The sequence below is a fragment of the Ruditapes philippinarum genome, unplaced genomic scaffold, assembly GCF_026571515.1.
Source record: "Ruditapes philippinarum isolate M1 unplaced genomic scaffold, ASM2657151v2 ctg2370_1_1_1_1, whole genome shotgun sequence".
Classification (NCBI taxonomy): domain Eukaryota; kingdom Metazoa; phylum Mollusca; class Bivalvia; order Venerida; family Veneridae; genus Ruditapes; species Ruditapes philippinarum.
Genome location: NW_026864186.1, coordinates 28,411 through 51,945, shown reverse-complemented (window position 1 = coordinate 51,945; position 23,535 = coordinate 28,411). Strand labels below are relative to the sequence as shown.

The 23,535-nt window shown below is 31.2% G+C and overlaps 1 protein-coding gene across 1 annotated transcript in view; it reads right to left on the bottom strand.

The window, feature by feature from the left end:
• LOC132724786 (inositol 1,4,5-trisphosphate receptor type 3-like) overlaps positions 1-23,535 on the bottom strand; it is a 46,136-nt gene that overhangs the window by 2,781 nt on the left and 19,820 nt on the right. The window contains 33 exon segments of the mRNA XM_060709750.1: positions 25-174; positions 650-744; positions 1,176-1,299; positions 2,173-2,275; positions 2,799-2,951; positions 3,419-3,511; positions 4,481-4,650; positions 5,255-5,373; positions 5,979-6,084; positions 7,671-7,739; positions 8,264-8,359; positions 8,711-8,812; positions 9,544-9,693; positions 10,002-10,130; positions 11,603-11,844; positions 11,846-11,879; positions 12,123-12,224; positions 12,483-12,582; positions 13,034-13,131; positions 13,871-14,027; positions 14,425-14,577; positions 16,450-16,588; positions 17,001-17,130; positions 17,886-18,062; positions 18,684-18,770; positions 18,975-19,053; positions 19,918-20,031; positions 20,312-20,499; positions 21,105-21,186; positions 21,404-21,636; positions 21,929-22,090; positions 22,536-22,591; positions 22,949-23,016. Of these exon segments, the coding sequence (XP_060565733.1) occupies positions 25-174; positions 650-744; positions 1,176-1,299; positions 2,173-2,275; positions 2,799-2,951; positions 3,419-3,511; positions 4,481-4,650; positions 5,255-5,373; positions 5,979-6,084; positions 7,671-7,739; positions 8,264-8,359; positions 8,711-8,812; positions 9,544-9,693; positions 10,002-10,130; positions 11,603-11,844; positions 11,846-11,879; positions 12,123-12,224; positions 12,483-12,582; positions 13,034-13,131; positions 13,871-14,027; positions 14,425-14,577; positions 16,450-16,588; positions 17,001-17,130; positions 17,886-18,062; positions 18,684-18,770; positions 18,975-19,053; positions 19,918-20,031; positions 20,312-20,499; positions 21,105-21,186; positions 21,404-21,636; positions 21,929-22,090; positions 22,536-22,591; positions 22,949-23,016 (4,060 nt within the window).

The window sequence follows — 23,535 nt, the reverse complement described above, 5'->3', positions numbered from 1 at the left end:
TGAAAAGAAAACATTATGATATACCTTTGCATCCCTCAGTTGTGAGAAAGTATCGACGATGATACCAAGAACAATATTGAGACCGATGACAGTAATGATCACGAAGAAGGAAACATCAAACACTGTGATGCCAATAGCTTGTCCGAAATTGTCGCCCATCAAACCATGGAAAGTCTACAGAAAAAAGTATATGATGGAGTAAATAGGCAGACCCCATAAAAAACTTTTCGAGGGAATATCACAGCGAAAAAAGTTTTTAACTAGTACTTCTAATTTCAATGTTTGGTCGACAACTCGAAAACTGTCTTGACCATTTTTGCGATAAAAACTTCACGTTTTCGACATTTCGTGATAAAATTACACCACGGAAAGTGAAAATTACATGCTTAATTACATTCTTGTTTTCGTGTATTTGTTAGGTCAACAGACGATGGCGGATACAGAATTCCGTACTAAAAATCATACTTTTAAAACATTCCTTAAATGATATTTCTGAATTTGTCTGAAATCTTTCTAAAAAAATGTTTCCAAAATTATATTTCAAAGTTTTAATATAATCACAGTTCTAAAACATATTTCTAAATATGATACATGTATTTGTATTTCTAAAGAAATTCTAATACGAAAATAGTCCTAAAATTATACTGACACTGTAGGGTTCGCCAGCTAGCCCATGGTGAAGGATCGAAACAAAACATTCATAAACTGTTCGACAATGTCTTCCCTGATTAGCCCAACCACAAACCATTCACGGTAAAACCCAAAAAGGGACCAATGCGTAAAATTTTAAAAGAAATTACCCCAAAACCCCCGAATTGTTTACCATCATAAGTTCTTTTTCCAAAATACATTTTAAGTTGTTTGTTATTTTTTTTTTAATTTTTTTGGGTTAAAAAAATTTTTTTTCTCAAAATTAATGTACTTTTTTTAAAAAGACATCAGTTGAATTTTTTTAAAAGTAAACTTTTAAAATTTTAAAACCCCTATTAAATTTTAATTATTTTTAAGGCCCCATACTCGATTTGTTATTTTTTACTTTCTCGTGCCCTAAAAAAAATAATAAAAGGAAAAAGGTTTTTAACACAACAAAAGAAGGAACGTCTTACAACATCACTGAACAGAAATTTCATTCACAATCAAATTTAAACTAATTTAAATATCAAAATGAAACAAACCGTTGGTTGTTATAGCACGAGTCACCCCCTTTAGTAACAGGTTCATTTCCGCTATATGCAACATATGGAAGGCAAAGAAATAACCTTCGGTGCACGTGCCCGCTATAGAAAACCCTAGGAAAAGCTGAAATAACAAAATGTTTCCATGGTTTCAAAATTAATTACAAAATATCTAAAATATAATATCTCACAGGTCGACTGGGCAAATAATTAGATAATCAACAATCAATGTGATCTCATACTTTGAAAGAAAAGATAGTGGTCGCTAATTACAGATATTATCAATTCTAAACAATGATACATTGTTTAACAGTTAAATCAGTGTAAAAAATTACCTTGCAATAAAGATAATATACAGTAAACTCATTTTCATTTTTATGTAAGAGCAACTGTAAAGAAAACATTTTATGAGCGACCATATGTCAAACAAAAGTAACATTCAATTTTCTACACTGGTCCTTTAGGAGAGTTTAATCTTTAAAATATTTTGTAAATTATCCTCACATCAGGGATTGTACTTAACTTTTTTTCTACTTAATTTGTATATTTTCAACATTTTTCTTTTACTTTTGTCAACTTAATTTGTATATTTTCAACATTTTTTCTTTTACTTTTGTCTACTTAATTTGTATATTTTCATTTTTTTTCTTTTACTTTTGTCTACTTAATTTGTATATTTTCAACATTTTTCTTTTACTTTTGTCTACTTAATTTGTATATTTTCAACATTTTTTCAACATTTTTTTCCGGGATATTTCCATTTGTTTAAGTACTCGTACAGTTTGTTTAATCCCTGTGAGTTATTGTGTTTGGATGGTCATTTTTCACTGACAGCTAATTCGGAAATCGTGTGGGATTAGTAGCCGATTACTTGCGAAGAAATTGGTAATTACTGGTTGAATAACCAGGTAATCCGTGTATTAACATAGGAGTAAAAACAGAAAAAAGAAAGAAATAAGGACTTTTAAAAAGTAGGAGTAAGTAAATTATTCCATACAAAATAATAGATAGGATGTTTTCCGAACGCCTTCACTTCTAAATGAGAGTCTTTAGTTGTTTGCAACCAGTATTTAAAGTTTTCTTCTTTTTCCGTTTTTCCTCTAAAATAATGTCAAAAAAGCTCAAATACAAATCAGTCATAGTCAATGATATCAGTGCCTTTATTTTTTTAATAGAAAAAATATATATGATATAATAAATTAAAATCAGGCAAAGACACCACAAAACTTCTTAAGCGTTTTGCAGTATTTTGTTTGGAGCCAGCATTTAAAGTTTTCTTCTTTCTCCATTTTTTCCTCTAAAAGCTTTAATATAAATCAGTAATAGTCAATGTTATTAATGCCCTTTTTCTATATAAAAATATTTATGATAGAATAAATTAGAATCAGGCAAAGACACAACAGTACTTCTTCAGCGTTTTGCAGTATTAAGAATTATTTAAAAGTCAAATAATTTAAAAAAAAACAACAATTGACGTACTGTTATATTAGTTAAAAAGTTCTTTTCTTAATCAAACAACGCTTACAAATAATATAAAATGTAGGTCTCATAATCTTTATATACATGTATAGACATGTATATAAGATACATACATTTTTATATGATATTATATTTTCTACCAACCTCCAAGAATTAATATAGTCAATCAACGGCGGAAGTTTTGGTCTGTTGGATATGACAAAGCTGAGGAAAATCGCTAGTGACAACAAATTGTGTATACCACCGAGAACATACAGTAGAATTTCAGCGACGGCATGGGTGAAAGATGGATTGTATCTGAAAACAATAAACACACGAAAATGTTGGTTTTTTTTTAAATTGGCTTTTTATGTGACGTCTTAATTTAAAATGTTTAGACCGCTGAACACTTCACTTCACATAACTTGTGCTCAAAGATCGACAGTGAATAATTTCATGTAAGGAAACCTTAAATAAATTAATGTATGTGTCAATTGCGTTAGCCTGTGTTAGGAGTAATGGTAATGAGAGGTATTACACCTTTCATTATCTCTAAAAAACAGACTGTATAGAATCAAGATTTCATTGCTCTCTATGAATATGCTTGGTATGCCTTTGATCTCACGAGATATCAATTTTCCCATGCTGCTCGTAGCAAACAACAAAGCCTCAGAAAGTTGCTACCACAACATAATATTCCGTATATACATTGGGTATACTGGTATTATTACTCTGAACAAATATAGTTAATTGAAAGAATTAAACAATTTGGTAGTAAGTTATACTTGGGAGAATCACTGCTGCCAGCTTCCCACGTGACCATAATCAATGCGCAGATTGCAAAGGTCACCAACATGACTGCATAATTTAAAGGTGACCTGTAACAACAGAATGAAAAAGATTACATTTTATCTCTATACATTTGGCTAATTAATATGTTTATTGTTGTAAAAATATCCAAAAATATTATAATAATGTTGTCTGCAGAGAATTGATTTGTGCGATTTCGTTTTGAAGTTTATGTCGACTGATTTTGATTCATTTTTAGTAATGTTTTAACATCTGATCGCCAAGACTAGACCGTTTCTTGTCTTTTTGTGACTTTTCTCAAATTGTTTTACTGTTTTGGCAAATTTTTGTCGAAAAACGTTTTTTTTCTTCAAACACAAAAATATACTTTCTCGCCAAGACAAAAATGCATATCAAGGAAAGGTTTGAAAAAATACCCGTATCCTTTTTAATCTTTGTGAATAAAATTAAAATAAAATGTGTTAAAAACATTTTATCAAATAGCATTAAATTCAGTCGGCTGACAAATCATGATCGAACTTAATAAAGGCCCTGTAACGCTTCTGTAAGTAAAACTTTTCTAAAAGATATTTTTGCGTAAGGTTCAGAACTTAACTGATGTATAACAATTTAAATAAATCACAACAGCTACCGGAGTTATAAAGCAAATCACAATTTTAGAAGTCTGCTTGAAACGATCCTTATATTAATTCCATAATTTATTAAACATTATTTCCATAATACATGAAATACAATCACAGTGGTACAAGATTAAAACTGCTAAATTTCTTGCCTCCATATTTTGGAACTGTCAAATTTAGTGGTTATCAGGATGAAAAATAAGTCATCAAGCAGTATACAGCCTGGTCAGATTGCACGCAAGGAAGTGCAAGCTGACCTGGCGTGCGTTTTATGGATAGTCCTTAGTTAATCCTAAACACTAGCAATAAGGACTCTCCATGAATTGCAGTCCTGGCTCTACACTAGTGGCAAGGGCTTAAGATTTTCTTTTTCAGGAGAGTAAGGATTTTGTTGAATCATGATAGAGGTATATTTACCAAGCATTTACAAGGAACTTTCCGATAGGATTTGACCGAACTTTTCTTTGGTACTTTATGTCTTTGATTATATCTCTCACCCATTCCATGAAGTCGCGGATTCTGTTGCTAGGAGATGATCTATCCACCTCATATTTGAATTTTTCTTTAATTTCTTCCCTCAGCACCCCCTGTATGACAATATAACATAATGCAATATAATATTCCAAAATCTAAAATTGTGATGAATTAGAAAAAGAGAGAATCGCTAAAGAACGTCTACAACGGAAAAATAAAAATGTTGCAGGCTTGGTTTGACTGAGCAGGCTCATTTACAGTACTTGAAAGTGCAAAGCACCATCAACGCCCTTAAGTTTAGGCTCAAGGAGAATACAACACACAAGATGAAATGGTTAAAATTTTGAATTTAGAAACATAAGCAGATGCATTCATACGAAGGTTATCATGGAACGTTCAAGTTCCAAGTTTACAAGTTCGCGCCATCCCATGAAAAGCGGCGTATGGCTCTGAAGTTAGTGACATCAATAGTGAGGAACACTTTATTTTTTGTACTTTACTGAAAAAAATTGAACTGCGTTTTCTATTTTTTTTATCTGTCAATTCCAGCACATTGAATTATCATAAAGTAAATATCCGCTAGGGAGAGCCGCGTTAAGAAGCCTTAACAGTATTTTGTTTAAACAACAAACAACGTGCCTACACAAGAAACGGAGAAACTTTTATTCATTTTCATTATCTCTTAATAAAAACATATATAAATTTGTTACAAATTACCTTGTCTCGGACCTGGAAGTACATCTTTTGTAATACACCATTTTTCACTATCTCAATAGACATTGTATTTTCAGCATAAAAATCCAACGCTGCTCTTTCTTCTGCAGTTTTTACCATGTCTGATGATATAAAACACATATTTGTCTAATAATACGAACGTGGTTCAGGTTTCAAGCACATTTACGAAATACGCATTAAAATAACATGAATATAACACGCAGAATAGGGAGAGCTATTGTTCTGTTACTGTCCTGTGCATCGGTCGAATGTTTCACTATCTCTCATTCGTGTGAAGAAATGGGATTGAATTCACTGAGCTACGAAGGGAGCGTATCGTTCTGTATAATTACTGAATGAAAAGCAATGAAACTCCAGATACCTATTTGAGAGCGTAATGGGAGGTCACTGTTTAATGACCATATCAAGAATTTCAACAGAATTGTGGACCTTTTTGAAGTTAAAATATTCTACATGATCGAAGGTTTTGTTTTACTATCAAGAACTGAGAATAGTCGAGCACACTGTCTTATCTCTTGTCATTATGATCAACTAGTTTAAAATGAAGCAAATATTATGTTTAATAGTTTGACTTTACCGAACAATAAGCAAATAAAAGAGAATGTAAAAGAAATTGGGAGATGCGCAAACATGGACAACATCAAGTAAATGGGTCTATAGCCTGTATGCTGTATGATTAAATGAAGTAACAAAATATACAACTCACTGTCTCTTTCCATGTCAGGATACAGGTCAAGTTTCCTGGTCAGCAAATGGTAATACTGATAACCAACTTTTTGTAATAAGGTAGTGAAGTCCTCCTCCATCTTGTACTGTAAAACAATGGCTTTAGAACATGTCACTAGCTCAAGTTGAAGGGGTTCAATTGGTCAGTGTACATTTTATGGCAATTTTTGACCAATCATATACCCGAGTTCTTAGTTTGATGTTAGAAAACTTTTTTTAGCCTCAGAATCTGATATGTCTTTCCATACACTATTCGCATTTTTAAGTTCACCATGCAGTTGTTTTATCAGATACAGTATTATTTTAATGAATTGATATTGTAACTGATATAGCTAGTGTACTTGATGATATTAATTTAAAATACAACTAAATGCAATGGGTTAATTGAGTAACTTACAGAATTGGAAGAGTGAAGGTCTTTAAAAAGTATTAAAGACTTAAAAGTGTGACATCGGTGTGGAAGGTCATGTCATTTTAAGATATTAAGATAATGCAAATTGAATACGGAACTGGAAAGAAAGTACTTAATACATTGGATAGATAATGTAACTATGGAACAAGAAGACCTAAAACTTTTCACATGTAACACTAAATGTCAATATTAATGTTGATTAAATCTAACTTATATTTTATGGAAGGTCCAAATATGTTCAAACATCACTACATGCATTTAATGCACAATTAAAAGCGTTAGGAATGTAAGTTGAAAGCTTTTTTAGTGCCATTTGCAATAAATTAATATATTATTGTAACTTATGGACTAGAAAGGTGAACGGTTTTAAGATCTTTATATAGTACCAAATGCATTGAATTAAGTTTGCACCTGTAAAGGGGTAATGCAAAGATCTTAAGATAGTGCTGTATGCAATCTTACAAAAGTTGCTTTATGTTCACGTAGTTCATGCTAGTTAGAAAGCTAAATCAGTATTTACTGACTATTTCATAACAAAAAGTAGAGTAATAGAAAAAAAACCTTTTAATTTAACCTGTCATTAATAATGCAAAAGAATTTGTTGGTCAGTTTATTAAGCTTTGTAGCTATGTTCACAATTTATTGCTGAAGTACTCAGCTGTTTTGCAAAAATATCACATAAGATCAGGAAGCCAGAAAACAATATAAATATTGTAGAAAGTTGTTACTCTCTGATTGGCAAATTCACTGATTTCGTTGCATAATCGTGCCAATATTTTGCTATGGATCTGAAATATGGGGCTAAATTTCATTAATTATGTTCATTCTCAATAAAAAAAAATCGGTATGTACACATTTGTTTGATACAAAGTGACCTTTGTATAAGAACTCAAACACATTCATATGATATTAAACTATTGTTATAGAGAAGGCATTGCATGAGTGAAGGTTAATACTAAATTTATTGAACGAGTTGAATAAAATTATATCATGCTAGTCTTTATTTAAAAAACTATTAAATAAATACATGTTCACTTAAAAGTTATTGCCGTCACCTAAAACATCTGCTGCAGGAAAACAAAAAGAAAAAAGAAATATCCTTTCAAACTTTGTATCAGTCTACACCCTTTTGTAGAAATATAACATTTTCTATTAAAAATGACCATTTATTTCAAACACTTTTGTATATAATACATGTTTTAAAATCATTTGAGCTCAAAGGTTTGTTATTAAGGTCTTTGCCGTTTGAAAATTACTTACCATATGCAATTTCCTTGCGTCTGTCATAACATTTACCAGAACAGCCGTGTCTAAAAACTCCATCACCTCCTTCATAAATACACATAAAATATTAAATACAAATATCAGTACATTATAGAAAATGATACATTTTTGCATACATTTCTAAAAGTCTTCAAATATTCATCATGTAAAAACTTATTTTGTTTAGCAAAATAACTTTATTTCAGTATTGCTATATATACAAATAATCATACTTCACCTTTTTGTGAGTTTCAATTATCGTATGCACAGTTATGCATTCATTTTATCAAATATTTTTCATCTCGGCATACATTGCAATACGTACTAATTAGCTGATAGACGCGGAGAAAAGCAGATCTGTCAACATTATTTAAGACAATTAGGCCGGAATATACTTGGCTAAATTTGCTTAAGTATGTTGTTTTAAGAAGCAAGGGTAATTTATTAATTAGATTTAAATCTTCGGAGTTAAACATACTGGATCAAATAGTATATGTTTTGTTATGAAAACATTGCGTCCACTTCGTGATATATTGTTTGAGTTCATCTTTAAAAGATATAACTGAAACACGTTTTATAACTGAATTTACCTTTGCCAATTTAGCTTTTACATCATCGTCTTCGCTAAAGTTTTGTTCTGTCAAACACCGAACAAGGTTGCCTATAGCATGTTTTAACGAGTACACCTGTAATATGTTATGAAATTGGGTTCACATACATTTAACATAATATAAACTATATACACATGGCAGATATCATATAAAAAGAAAGGAAGTTTAGAAGAAAGTGTTCTTAAACTGCAAAAGACATATCGTCGAAACATCTTAGATTGTAACTTTTAGAAATATTCTCATGTGTACAAGATGTACAGGAAAACACTAAGGTGTTAATTTGTAATGTTTGTCTGTTTATCTCTTTATTACCTTATTAAACAAAATGTCATATCTCGGCGGTCAGTTTACCTTATCGACTTTCCTCGACAACGTTCTGGTAATAAACTTTAGACACATGAGCGTTAACCGCAAATAAAATCTTACCTGCCAATCTGTACAGTCTTTGAAAACATCTGCTCGTAGAATGTGGTTGATGTAGTCACAGATTTTGTAGTCAAAGACAAATGCCTGGTTGGTGTAATTTCCCTGTCAACATATTAAAATGTGAAAGATGCTGAATGCCTTAATTGGTAAGATACACTATGAATTTTATAACAATATATACACTTGCTTCTATTTTATAAAATCTTAGAAAAGGAAGAAGAATTGATCAAAATTGTTTTATTGTAAGCACCGCACAAAAGCTCGTATAAAAATCATTATAATGGACATATTTGTAAAACAGAATTAGCAAAAAGTGTCTTATAGTTTGGCACATGATTTAAGTAAGATACAAATTCATTAAATCGTCCCCCCAAAAATATAAAAATACAGATATTTCTATATGTAGGCAACTGCTATTTTAGAATGTTTTACATAGATTTATCGCAAGAGCCACACACTTGCACAGAATTTATGAAAGATTGATTTTTCATTTTATGTTGTTGTTTTGTATGTTTTCTTTTTTCAAAAAATATAAGCAAACTTTTGCGATATTGTATTATAGTATTTACAACAAATATCATATATAAGAACTCTGAGTATTAAAGAAACGTGTCTTATCACAAACGAAAATGGTATATACAAACATACAGGTCCGCCTCTTACAAACATTGACTTACGGTTGGTTATTTTATAAAGTTACAAAAAGACTGTAAAATTTCAATTTTTGTAATATATCGCAAAAAGTTGGTTCATTTGTAACATTGGACCAAGTTTTAGCAATTAAACAGACATCATGAAATTTTGATGATAACTATAAATCTAAGAATACTAACGGATGTGAATTCAACAAGAGTTTCAAATATCTCGGTAATCAGAACAATAGATCCAGCATTGATGTTTGTGTACATGATGTTCAGGAAATTGATTGTCTCTGCCGCCAAATTGATTGACTTGATATTAGTTGACTGTTCTCGTATGTAGTTCTGAAGAAAAATGTAATATAAGTAGATATGAACGGTACATTTTTATACGGATGTTTATACGGGCGTGGGCGTTAGCTTGCAATTATCAATACCGTCCATGAACAGACTCAATAAAAACAGCCTGAAAAGTTTTTAATTTTGCCGTGTTCAGCTTTCTTTAAGATTTTTTTTTGCTATTGCCTTTGAGGTTATTCTGTTTCATCTGTTTTGATTACGGTTATGATTTTTTCCGGACAAAAGTTAAGTTCCCAATTATTTCATGTCAGCGCTGTTGCATTTTTAAATCATACTAATGTTCGTTCAATTACCTGTAGTCCCTGATGTTGGCTATCACACATTCTCCCTAAAAGTCTCAACACAAGTTCTATGCAACCATCATCTTTTAACTCAAACGTTGGCATTTCTCCGTTAAGCATTTCTTCAAACTCATCTTCTATCTGTAATAAATAAAGATTGAATGGTAAAAAAATCTGGAAAAGTGGCGATCCCTCGGAAGCAATTTAAACATCAGTATTATATCAAAATTTGGTTGAGTGTCTATCATAATAAATGTAAAAGTGCAACATCCCCAACGCTCGTAGCACCGGTGTAAGCGGTATTAAAAAGCGGTATTCAGTCTGCAATACTAACGTGCTGGAAACAAAAGAAACAAAAACAGTTTTATTTGTACTTAACCCTTTCCCTCATGAGCATATTGTGAAAAATGGCCGTTTTCATTGAAAAGCCTCCTGTTACAAGTTCAAACTACTATGAAACTACGATAAATGCTTCAATACTAATCAAACCTGGCACAAATGTTGACTAGACCATTGCCTTTGTAACGACATGCTAAAATTTCCAGTTACCATGGCAACGAGTGGACATCCCAAATTTGCCCAAAATCACTATTTTGCGTTGATGTTTTCCATCAAATTTTATTTCAAAGTGCTGCAACTTCTCAATGAATTGAGATGGAGTCAATTAAAGGCCTTTCAGCGTTGGTTAAACATTACCATATGATTAACCTGTGGTCATTTTTAGCCTCTCGCAAGTCCAAAATGTCTTGTCTTCAAACCCCCCAAACAGAAGGGGAGACATCCCTCTTCTGGCAATCCCCCTGATGTATCTTTTTGATGGGGCGGCGCCGAAAAAGTGATCACTTTTTTAGCAACATTTCTCCAAACGAAAAACTGTGTTTGGGGTCTGAATAGGGTAATTGTTCACTGTTTGAGGCCTCAAAAGTGGGGTGTGGGTTTGAAAAGCCGTCAAAACACGTCTATATGAAGTTAATATATACTCTACTTGTATAGCATGCTTAAGTGCTTAACTGGAAATGTTATCTTTCTAATAAGGCATAAAGCAGGTATATATGAAATATAAAACGGTATGTTATTGTTCTGATATACGCAAATTGCTTTGTTTTTTATCAACAAAAAGTATGCTATAACTCTTATATAGATATAAGACATTTGCAAAACTAAATATATTATTGTTTTCATAGCATTTATTTCTACTTTCAACTAAAAAACGTAAAGCAATAGGATACTAGTAATTAACTAGGCATAAATGTAAAGGCATCATCAAGATCAAGATAACTCTTCGCTTTATATACAATAAATAGTTAAATACATTAAGCAAGATACAGTTGGTTTTGAAATGAAGTACCTACTCCTCAGTGTAAGCAAAATAAGATCACTGAACCTGTATCAGAAAATATGTAGCTTTATTATATTGTTATACTTTTCAGAAATAGCTGTATCACACCTTTTTATTCAGTTTGGTTTAGAAATTGTTGCAAATTATCCAAGGAGCTTACACTGTATCTAAGATGTATTAACTTGAAAGATTTCTGGTACACAATAAGCTTATTTATTCTACATAAACTATCAGTTCAAAATCACAAGAAACCACACATTTGTAAAAAAAATACCTCCTGGCCGTTTTCTTTGTTAACATCTTGGTTATTAAGTTTAGACACTGCAACGTCTACTGTGATGCCTTGAACGGTTATTTCAGCATGTAGGCCGTTCGCCACAGGAGCTACTTTGCTTGGTGACACCCACTTCGCTGGTGGTTGAGTGTTGGACATTTTTGTGTCAGATAGACCATTAGGTACACGTGTATGGTCTGGAACGCCCATAGTATGCCGAGAACCGTTCATTTGTACTTCAGTACCGATGACCGTTAATTTTTACTTCATGGCCAGTCTGAAGAAAGCAATCAAACAACACATATTATAAGCAAAGACTACAACCAGATCCGGATTAACCTTAAATTAACAACTGTATCCATTTGCAGCCAGACCTGCATTATAAGATTTAACTTTGCATAAAGCATTGCCCTACCTAAAAACTATAGCTAAGACAAACTTAGCATTAATCGTTTCTTTATTTACACTATTCTTTTAGAATATGTCAAGATTTTTAAAATATTATGCTCGTATGTCTTACCTTTAAATGAACACTACTCCCTTGGGCTCTTGGTAAAGAAGAAAATGACTGTTTCATCGACGCCATTGAAGCTTTAAGGTTTCTTGAGAGAGATGACACCGCCTAAAACAGAACAACAAAGTCAAATTGTATTTTCCGTCACTTCAACCATTTCAAATAATGTTCAATCAATTTCACATGACGTCATTTGCGTTAATTCCTGGTGATTAAATTTTCTTAAATAAGTTTGCAAAACTAGTTAATTGTCAAGGATTTTCGTTTAAAGATATTTATTTCTTTGTTTTTAATTTATGTTTTCAAATCAATTCCCAACATGAATTATTAAAGAATAGACAACACAAAGAACAAACAGCAATATACCAAATTTGCCAATGACCCGTTTTTCATGGCCTTCTTCAAAGCTCTTGCCTGAGCAACTGTTTCTTCTATCTTTGATTGGCGCAATGCTTGGAGCACTCGTCTGTGAAATATTAAAATATCTTTATACATTTTAATAGCTTTATATAACGAAGCATTGTATAATGTCAATTAGGATATCATATTAGTATATTTTGAATACAACAGCTCTAAAAATTATGATATAATTGATTTAAAATAGGTTTGTTCTAACGTCAGAATAGCAAGAATTGCTTCAAAATACACCAGCAAAAATGACATAATAGTTAAATAATATACCATTACTATATGAGGATTGCAACGCTCATTATAACTTTCAAGAACAAAATGGAACATGTTAATGTCTACGAAATTGAGGATTCTTTTATCCCTATACGCCGTTTGTGTTATCTCTACAAAACTAAAACGATGAAAATGCTATTGAGCTAGTTAATGCACGACAGCCTTTACGTGAAATCATCCGTGAAACTTGCTCGCTCGACATCAACTTCTATGTTAGGGTATTTTGAACTTACTTTTCGCGTGTTGCAATTATCGAAAGGTTAATCCTGTTTTTAATTGCTAACACGAAAGTTTCGTCCTTTGCAGACAAAAAATATTCATGAAGAGTTGACTGAAACAAAATAACAATTAACATGACACTAAAGTAATTAAAATAAAAGTACATATAAATTGGTTTAAAATTTTATATACAATCGATTGTTCAATATCACCAGACATTGTTGCTTTTAAATATATTGCTTAAAATAATTTTCAATAATAATATGACGATGAGGTGAATACTGAAGTTATGGACCTGGAAAATGTGATATTCAACGAGCACAAGGTCCATATATTTGGTTATTCACCGAAATCTTCATACAATAACTGTCTTATTATATGAACAAAATTGAATTTCAAATCTGGTAATTTTTTTAAAAGTTGTACAATTCAAATACGACCTACATAAGGGGACGGAAAAGTTGTTTTTATATTTTCGGCAATTAATTTGATTTTAAAGCAATTATCATGCATACATAGTTCATTTTTGTATTATTGTCACAGTCAGGTCATTTGCCATTGCAAAGTATAATATCATCACAATATGCACAAAATAAACACATTGATTGTTTAATTCTCTACAAAATATTACCTTAAACTATTTACGAAAAGAACTATATAATCATAAAACCTTGTAACCACGACGAATTGAAGTGACATATTCATAATTATAATAAAATCTTAACCAGAAGGTAGCTTTACAACTGTACAAATATTCATTATAAATCTTTTCGAAGTGTTTTATTTATATCATGGTACTGTTATATACACCTTTGAATGTGCTTATATTCACCACACATCACCACACATACCTGTACAGCTGCATTACTATTGAATAATAACGCCACCAAAAATGCTAACAGTTCTCTCACTATATCATCGTTTGCACGTGCCAAATGTTCCAAAGTTCCTGCAATACTGCCATAGTGATTCAGGGCATTCTGAACATCTTCTATCACTTTAAGTTGTCTAAAAATAGTTCAAGAAATTATGAATTTATCATTTGGTACTAACAATTATTGTATTTGATGGGTTGGAAAGGATTTGCAGAACATGTTATTAATTTATCTAAGCATTTCAAGTTGTATGCTAGTCCAGTCAGCTATAGACTGGATGAAGTGTAGTCAGTCAGGAAGCTAAGACAATCGTAGGTGTCAGAGCTGTCGCCGTACCCAAATACTTATAACATAAACTTACCCCGGTGTTCCTGTGCTGCAGCAGCATGAGTCCCTTGTACCCTAATGAAAGCAGAGGCGACGGAATCGGTAACCAATATTATGAATTACTTCCTACTATTAAATTCAAGTTCATTTAATGTTAGAAGTTCTCTATATATTCACTTTGAGTTTTCGTTGCATCAACTTACTTCTTTGAAGATTGTGGTTCGTGTTCAAAATTTTCAGGCAACTTGACAATTTCGTTGTGAACCATACCCCTAAGTAGTTGCATGCACTTCAGGTCAAGTTCAAGCTGTTCCAAACGTTCTTTTTCGTTCATTTTTGACAACTGACATGGCATTCTATACTCATAATGAAAAATAAATATATTATATAAGTATCGCAAACAGGTCACGTTTTTTTCTTCAGTGTGGTTCCACTGATGTACAAAAGAATTGGACTGACAGCGCTTTGAATTGTATGGTTGATTTTAGAATGCATACGAGATAACTCATTCAGATTTCATCATACGAGTAGTCGTTAGCCATAGCTAACATATATACATTCAACAACAGAAAACCATTTCAAAAATTACTTTTATTCTACAGTTTTACTACTTGCAACAAAAATGAAAACTAAATTTATTTGCCTTAAAATAAAAATGAAATTTGTTCTATGTTTAGATGTTAACATACAGTTATTTTACAAGGTCGGCTTTAATATAATACGGTTGAATAGAGATATATTTCAGATCAATGCCTAGCTGTGCAAACATTATTGGACTTGCCGACTATTTGAATAATAGTCGGCAAGTCCAATAATGTTTGTAATGGCAAAGACATTTTTGTGATGGTAATCATTATACAAAAGTATACTTGGTGCACTTAAAATAATGCAAATGATTTAATTCTAAATGGAGAGGTAGATAGACATATCTTAATTGTGTTAGATATAACATGGAATGTTATTGCACCTTGCTAAGTGTTATTTGCCAATTAGATAGTGTGATATAAACAATTAGTATTCTAAAGGATGCAGCAGTTTATTTCTGATCAACATACAATATACCACTGTGTATATTCGTAGAGAATCAATTGACTTTATACTTATAATTGTAAGCTATGCATATTTCTCACAACATCATTCTTGTAAAACATGAGATTTTATATATCACGACAAAGAAAATTTTAAGTTTCCAATGTTAGATAAAAGGAGATATTATGAGGTGTGGGATAAAATCATACATGGTGGACCGTGGTTATTATTCAATATTGGAAATAAGTAGTATTTACATATTCTTAATATTATGAGCGCCAACCCCTGTCAGTTTATTATTCAAAGTATCTCGTTTAAAACATAAATAAAACTCATTTTTATGTACTAATAATGCACTTGATACCTTCCAACAAGAAATACATGTACTCAACATCTAACACACAAATTTATTTTAAGAGTTACATGAAGAACATGAAAATGAAAGTTAATAAATGGTAGAAATAATAATATGAATATCTCTTATTCGAGGAATTTTGTAAATCAATTAAAGCAAATTACCATATTTGCAAGTAACAAACTATAAATTGGGAAAAATAGAATCCCTAAAGAACGTCCAAAATAACAAAATTGAAAATGTTGCAGGCTCGGGTTGATTGAGCCTGTTCACGAACGGTACTGGTAAGTGCAAGTTACCATCCACGCCCAACTCCTAGCACCGGCTTAAGCAATATTCAATATTTAAACACGAAAATAGTGAAATTTTGAATTTAGAAACATCCGCAGATGTATACTGGCAAAGGGCATAAATAAAGCACACGGTATTCTTTATTTGGAGTAAAAGTTATTGTAGAATTTATCAATTCCTATAAAATAACTTGTATATAGATAAATTAACATCATACACGCAATATTTCTAAATATTATATCATGACATCACCTGTGCACGTAAAAAGTTACATCTAAACTACACTTTCAGCTCTCCTCCCAAAATTAAAATCAAGAAAATAAACTTAATAAAAAGCAGCAAACCCAAACTCAATTTAACAACACATTAAGTAAAAGACTTCCAAAACAAAACAAAAAATAATAAGCAAAGAAACAAACAAAAACCTCATAATTTTTGACAGATAAAAGTTTTCTCGGTCTTGCTCAACAGCCAATTAGAATATTTTCTGATATATCCCTTCTACCTTATCACAAGACTAGAAAAGAGCATCAGCCAATAAAAGAATACTTACGACATTTGTTGAACCAGTTTCTCACTAAGCTTATACTTTTGCAACGGTGATTTTGCGTTGTGATCAATAAAGACATTGATATGATTTTGAAACTCTTCACTTAGAGGTAACATTTCATCCCCTCCTATTTCTGAGTACGCTGTAATGGAAAAGAATTTATGTTGAGGCACATTATCTAATCAAGACTAAACTATGACATGATTTCTTAGTTTTAGATAATTTAAAAGATATTCTAAAAATATTGGCAAAAATTGTATTTGTTCTATACTGTTATGAATAAATATGAAAACAAATATTTAATTAAAAGTTTTCGGAATAAAACTTTACAAGTATTCAAACAAAATAGAAATGGAATGAAAACGCTTGCCTACTTAATTAAACTATTTGCATCGCAATGGCAAAAATGATTGTATGGCCGGAATGTAGTGATGAGTTGAAGTCGCTCAAAATATTGAGTTAAAGAAACAAAATGCAAAGCTCGGCAATCCCAGTAAACAAAAGAACTACGTATATTATTCAAAATGATATTAAAATATTGTAGATGTAATAACCTCGCTTGCTTGGGAATCCAATCTGTGTTTGAACATCATTTACACCACCGTAAGCGGCACTCATGTTTACTGCAAACACACTTAGCTGTTCGCTGATGTCTTCTTCTCCACTATAGCATTCGTCATATTTCTGTTAGTTTTATACAGTAAGAGTCTGTTTGTAATATGTCATATTTCAGTGAATAATTATCTAATTAGGATGTGTTTATATTGAGTTGTAAACAGGTGCAAGAACGTTTGAAAACATTGATGTAACTCAGTATTTATATCAACGCCACTAACGTTCCAAACATACAATTTTCTACACACTTTGTACTACTTTAAAGACGAATTAAAGGTATATTGTGTGCTAAAACGAGCTTATTTCCTTTTGAGGAAGAGTAAACATTAGTTTCTTGCTTTGTACTACTTTAAAGACGAATTAAAGGCACATTGTGTGCTAAAACGAGCTTATTTCCTTTTGAGGAAGAGCAAACGTTAGTTTCTTGCTTTCTCTATTTCTTTATGTTGAAGTAATGGTTTTAGAGCATGTTAGATAATTAGTACCAGACGAATGCAGTTCTGAATGTGAAATTATTTGTCATCGAAAAGCAAAATGTAAACAAAGAAGAATTTTGTTTTCCAAAACGCTAAATCACTATTATTGTAAAAAATGCAAAAACCCAGCAGTAGCAAGAGATTGTTCAGGCAATTTGCCAATAAGTATATTTGTAAATAATAACTGCATACTAAATATTGAATCTTCTGAAAAGTAAAAACACATTTGGGGCATAATGGGTTTTAACATAAGTTTAGAATGGCATGTATCAATGATTCCAAACAAAAGTAGTTTGGCCAGCATTTAGAATCTTTGCTTGTTTCCCTTACCAGTCTTAAGGCACTGACCTTTTTAGCGTCACTCCGGACGTCATGCGAAGCCATACCGTGCCCATACTTTTCTTGAAATAAGTCCATGTCTTCAGTGGATAGAACATTGGTGGAGAACAGAAGACCCATGCATGTAATCATCTTCTGTAGCTGTTTCTCATTGGTAACTAGTGGCTCAATCTCCTCAAAGAATGTCTGTAAATTATACCGAAGTGTAACATAATATTACAATGACAAAGAACGTGTCGGAATAACAGTATCCAATTAGATACCAAATCAGTGACGTCATGAACTTTATAACTCTCTCCGTATAATGTAATAAGCACTTGTAACCTTGCTATGAATTATATTTGTATTCTTAAAGGAAAAAATAAAATGTTATATGCACATTATGTTATTCATTTTTTGTTCATAAACAAAAATGGATTTCATGTGATAAATTTATATTCACCTTGTTCTTTGGACAAATGACGATAGTTGATAAGCACTCAGTTACATTGGTCGGACGTAATCGCAAGTCTGATGATAATAGCAACCATTAACTTGTTAGGTTCGACTTAGTATTGTGTTGCTAATTTTAATCATTTGCAAGATCAAATACCAATTATGCAGAACGTTTGGACTGTCATTATGTATGTCTGTCTTATTGACAAACAATATTACATTCGAAGTAATATATAGCCTGTTGTTATATTGATAATGTTTGCTTATTATTTCTTTCTTTAATATACTTTGTAGCATTAAACATAGAGCGACATTCGTAATTGCATAACTATAAAAACAACACCGAGAAAAGCAACTATTAAATATACTTACTTTGAAATTTTCAGCGAGAATCTTCAACTGTGTTGGTTCATTCGGGTAGTGTTCCTTATCAACTTCATAGTAACTTGTACAGAAAACCTGATATATTAATTATATAAGTCAGACAGTTATTGTGATTAACGAACATTTTTTGTTTGTGTGTTTAAAGAAGTAAGATACTATGCTAAAGGCAGACAAACACAATAATAGTATATAATTGTGTTATTAAAAGGACAGAACAATAAAAATAGAATTTTTGAAACGTTAATATTGTAACATTGCATTGAAATAAAAATAGATTACTTGAAGAAAGGGCATAACACCATCGAACAAATAATGTAAGCTGCCACTCATATCCTCAACTTCATTTCCATTACATGCGCTGAAATAAAGAATTGTTTGCATTCAAAAGGCTCAACATAATATGTATAAAAAGACATAAAAAGAACATTAAACAATTAAATGCAACAACAACAACCAATTCGACCAAACTATTGGAACGGTCTAACAGGGCAAATAACGTTTCATGTAGAGAAGGTCTCTCGTTTCACTCCCAATAACAAGAATATAAAACATAGCACCCATATGCTCATTTATAAGTTATAAAAAATAGGCCAACAATTAGATTACTTCAATTTATAGTATTGTCAATATGTGTAATTAAAATAAAAGGTAAGAAAAAAACTTATAACATAAAATAACTAATATGATGAAAAAATAAAATATTCAAACTAAAATATATAACAACTAACTATTTTATCTAACTTTCACTCATACTTTTGATTCAATTATTTGAATATTGATTCATTTCTTTTGTTTTATTTAAAAAAAATGGATGTGTGTCTCAACAAAAATAACGGTATTAGAATATACTAAAGGAATAATTTGAAAAGTAATGGCTTTAAAATATTCACTTCTTTTACGAAAAAGTTAATAATTAAACAAAAGTGTTATTCCAACCAACTGCAATTACTCTTCAAATTCAAGCTATTTAAATGTTTTCATCTATTAAATCAAAATTCATTAAATTATACTCTAACAATAAAAAGTGATAAATTAGATATCAAACTATATTTTAAAATACGAATTCGTCTTCCGCCGGGGCTAGCGGGTTTGGATGGTTGCTTGCAAATAAAACTGTTCACTAATTGTGGGGGTCTTTGCGAATGATACAAGTTTCATTTTTGTCACGTCGGGGTACCTTTAATGTTCAGCGACGGACATGTTATTGTTATATAATACCAACCCATTTGCTGGTCGTTTCTTCAAAAGTGATTTGACTTGCTGCCGACTTTTCTTTGTGTACCCTGTCACCTTAGCTAATGCCGCACTAACATTAGTTAAATATTCCCACGTTATTCTGCAATAGAAAATGTTACCATACTTCAATACTAGTTTTTTACATTAGTCACACGACATTAATCCAAGTATTTTCTTATAACGGGTGTTTTATATATCTTGTACATTTCTAAATATAATTACTAAGTACTTATAGTACTTCTCTGGAATTATGCATGCAAATTTACTATCTTTTCTTGGAAACGTTTTTATTTCTTCTTGTAAAGGCAATATAGGTTATTTTTTCTATTGAAAAAAGTCGCTTATGTGTCCAACTTGTAATGCAAAGTATAAATACTTACGGGTCATGGGGAATATCGCCGGTCCCACTTTCAATCATTCCACTGGCAGTATGCATGTAGGAACCAATCAGGAATGTAAGATAAGGTCTCTTTAGATTATCACTGATCGTTGGATGATTAAGCACTTTAAAGATTTCCGGAATCTTGAATATAGTCTGGCAAATGGACTCGATGAATCTGTTCTCTCCCTGTAAAATTACAACAACTCGTATAATATATACAAATTTTCAATAGTTTTAAATATGTAATAACAAGAGTGCCATGTAACTATATCACATGCATCCAAATTTCAAAAACCGTCTTCCTTATCATACACATTGGTAAGATCGAGAACATCATGTTTTTGGTGCTGATTATAATATGTCTTTTATTAATTTTCATGAAATAAACTCTTTTTATTGTGAAGATTAAAATTATTTAAATAAATATAGATGCAGTACATATTTTGTTCTTTTTTGTATGTCAAAGTTTTCTTTTTACATACAACATGAATAGAACGTTTTATTTCCGAAAGATTTATAAAATTGTCCCCTGTAAAGTTTCTTTGATCATTTGCAATGCATTTTAATTCATTCATTATCTTTATTGTTGCTGGTCATCTTGTACACTTAATTTTAATGTTATTCCTTAAGCTTTTGTGAACAAAACATTTAAGTTAACGACACTGTATGATTAACAATTCTAGATCAATCATAATGTTATATTACTGAGAAAGATCTTTTCTATCACCTCTATATTTGCGTCTATGATAAAGACAGACAGTGAACCGATGTAGGTTAGACTAAATTATTACCTCTGCACAAGTAGCAAGTAAATCCACAACGGAAATGAAAAAGTCAAGTTCTTTTGTGTTATCGGACAAAAGTAACTTCATTCTGAAAATACAGTATAAAACGCCTATACTTATTTATATGAAACTAGCCACTGAAAAACAACTAAAGTAAAATGTAAAACACTTAAAAATGCATACTGCATATTTTGTTTGGAGACGTTACGGTATCCTATATAAAATTTAATTAAAAGACAATAGCTAAATTGCTGACAATATTCAAGCAGTGATTTGTTTCGAGTGGAAGATCATTTGTAACCTACCTTTCATTTTCATCTTCTTTGATAGCTAGTTCGGTATTGTACTGCATGAAAGTCGTCATTACCATGATCTGGTTACGTTTCAGTGACATGTCCGACTCTTCTATTTTCATCACAGACTTTAGAACACCAATGAACTGTGGCACTTCTATTCGATGCCTTACCACCAATGCCATTATCTGATGCATCTGATGTTCTGTTATCTTCATACTTGTATGTGTATTCCCAATAAATATCTAAGAATTCAATTTTTATCAGCGTATTAAAAAACCTTTGTTTGTACTCACACATAGCGAGTCTTGTTTTTTTACTGTCTTGCTTTTCCTTTTATTTTTCTAACAATTTGATCTCCTGTCAGTATTCAAGAATAATACCCATAATTAGACTTAAGGAGTAAGGATTAAATATGTTAAAACAGTATATGAAATCTTTGATATCTGAGATGCAACAAATATATGTTAACATTCTGTGCCATAAAACAAAATACTTTCTGATAAAAGTGGTTTAACTAAATCATAGATTTCTTACCTCTGCAACAAGCTCAGCCATTTGTACAAATCCCCCTTTCTTTGACAGAACTAGTTCAAGGCGATCATAGAGCCTTTGTTGAATAACATGGTTGCTACTGGCCAGAAGTTTAAGCATAACAAAGCTACACTCAAACACTTTAAGCAGCCCTGCATAGTGATCCTATACAAATTTAAGTTACTCTTATAATGACAGAGTAAAATATGAATAAAAAATCTAACGTCCAATTCATTATTTAATTGTATAAGTACAAGAACGTATACATTAAAGCAACAACATATCAAAAAAAGCGAAAGCATTTCCAGACAGTTTAAATGACAATAAACCCATTACATAGTTTGCCTTTGATGAGCATAATAATCAGGTAGCTTTTGAATAATAATTCCATGACACATTTGTCGATCTAAAGGTGTTTGTTTTTATGATTTTACACGTGCTTACTATAGACAAATATCTGTTGTAAAATAAAAAAAAATCATCAAAACAGATCTATCTAGAATCTATGTAGATTGATATTACAGTGATCATAAATGATAGCTGTTCATACTTTAGATAAAAAGGGAAATACGCGTGTAGTGTTGACAAATGCAGTTATCGAAAACCTTACCAATATCTTCACGTCTATCTCTTTTGACAGAAAATTGAACATTATTTCTAGGATTCCTGAAAAAGAAAAGTTTTTAAAGCTATGTTTGTGTTGTATCTATAAACGATTAAAACATTAACGATAATTTGGATGTCAATATCTAAAATAAAATATGACTACCGACGAAAATAGTTTTAGCTTTCAGGTTTCAAATAATCCTAAATGAGAACAAAATACATGTATTTGCATGCTTGAAAAACGACGCAGACATCAACGCACAAGAACTCGGTTCAGAGAAGATTTTAAGTAATTTTTAATTGATTGAAAAATGATCAAACTAGCGATCCTCGGATTTATAGCTAAATACAACCACCAATGAAAGTTGCAAATGCTCTAAAGTTGCGACATATTAATTTTTATTTAAGAATACCAACCACTATTGAAAAGAATTGTCTGGTTTACAGGGTGGGGTTCTTCCTCTGCGTCCGGTAAATGACAAAAACTGAAATGTAAAATAAGAACTCATGAGGAAAAATTATATAAATTCTACACTTTACATTACAGTTTTAAAACCAATGAATGAAAGCTAAAACAAAATTGCATTTAACCTACCACAGTATTCTAATTTACTTGTATTTTAGGTATAGAGACCTTTCACAGCTTATACAGTTCTGCTAGTTGTTAGAATACGAGGACCATTCAATAAGTTTTGATAATGACCGCATAACGTTTTTGTCTTTCATTTTAAAATAATTAAACTATGTATAAATGACAAACTAATTAAGCTATTAATTGGCATAGAACACATTCTCGTGCTACATATGACGTCACATATATATGACGTCATTTGAACGTCGCTCAAGGGTCATGGCTGTATATATAAAAATAGAGTTTTTGAGGGAGAAAACGGGAAAGGAAATACACAATCATTTTTTTAATCTTGCAGTAAATCTGCTGTTTCATTAAATACAGTTGATAGATGGATATGGCGATTTTCAAATTAAAAATTTGATGTTTTCGA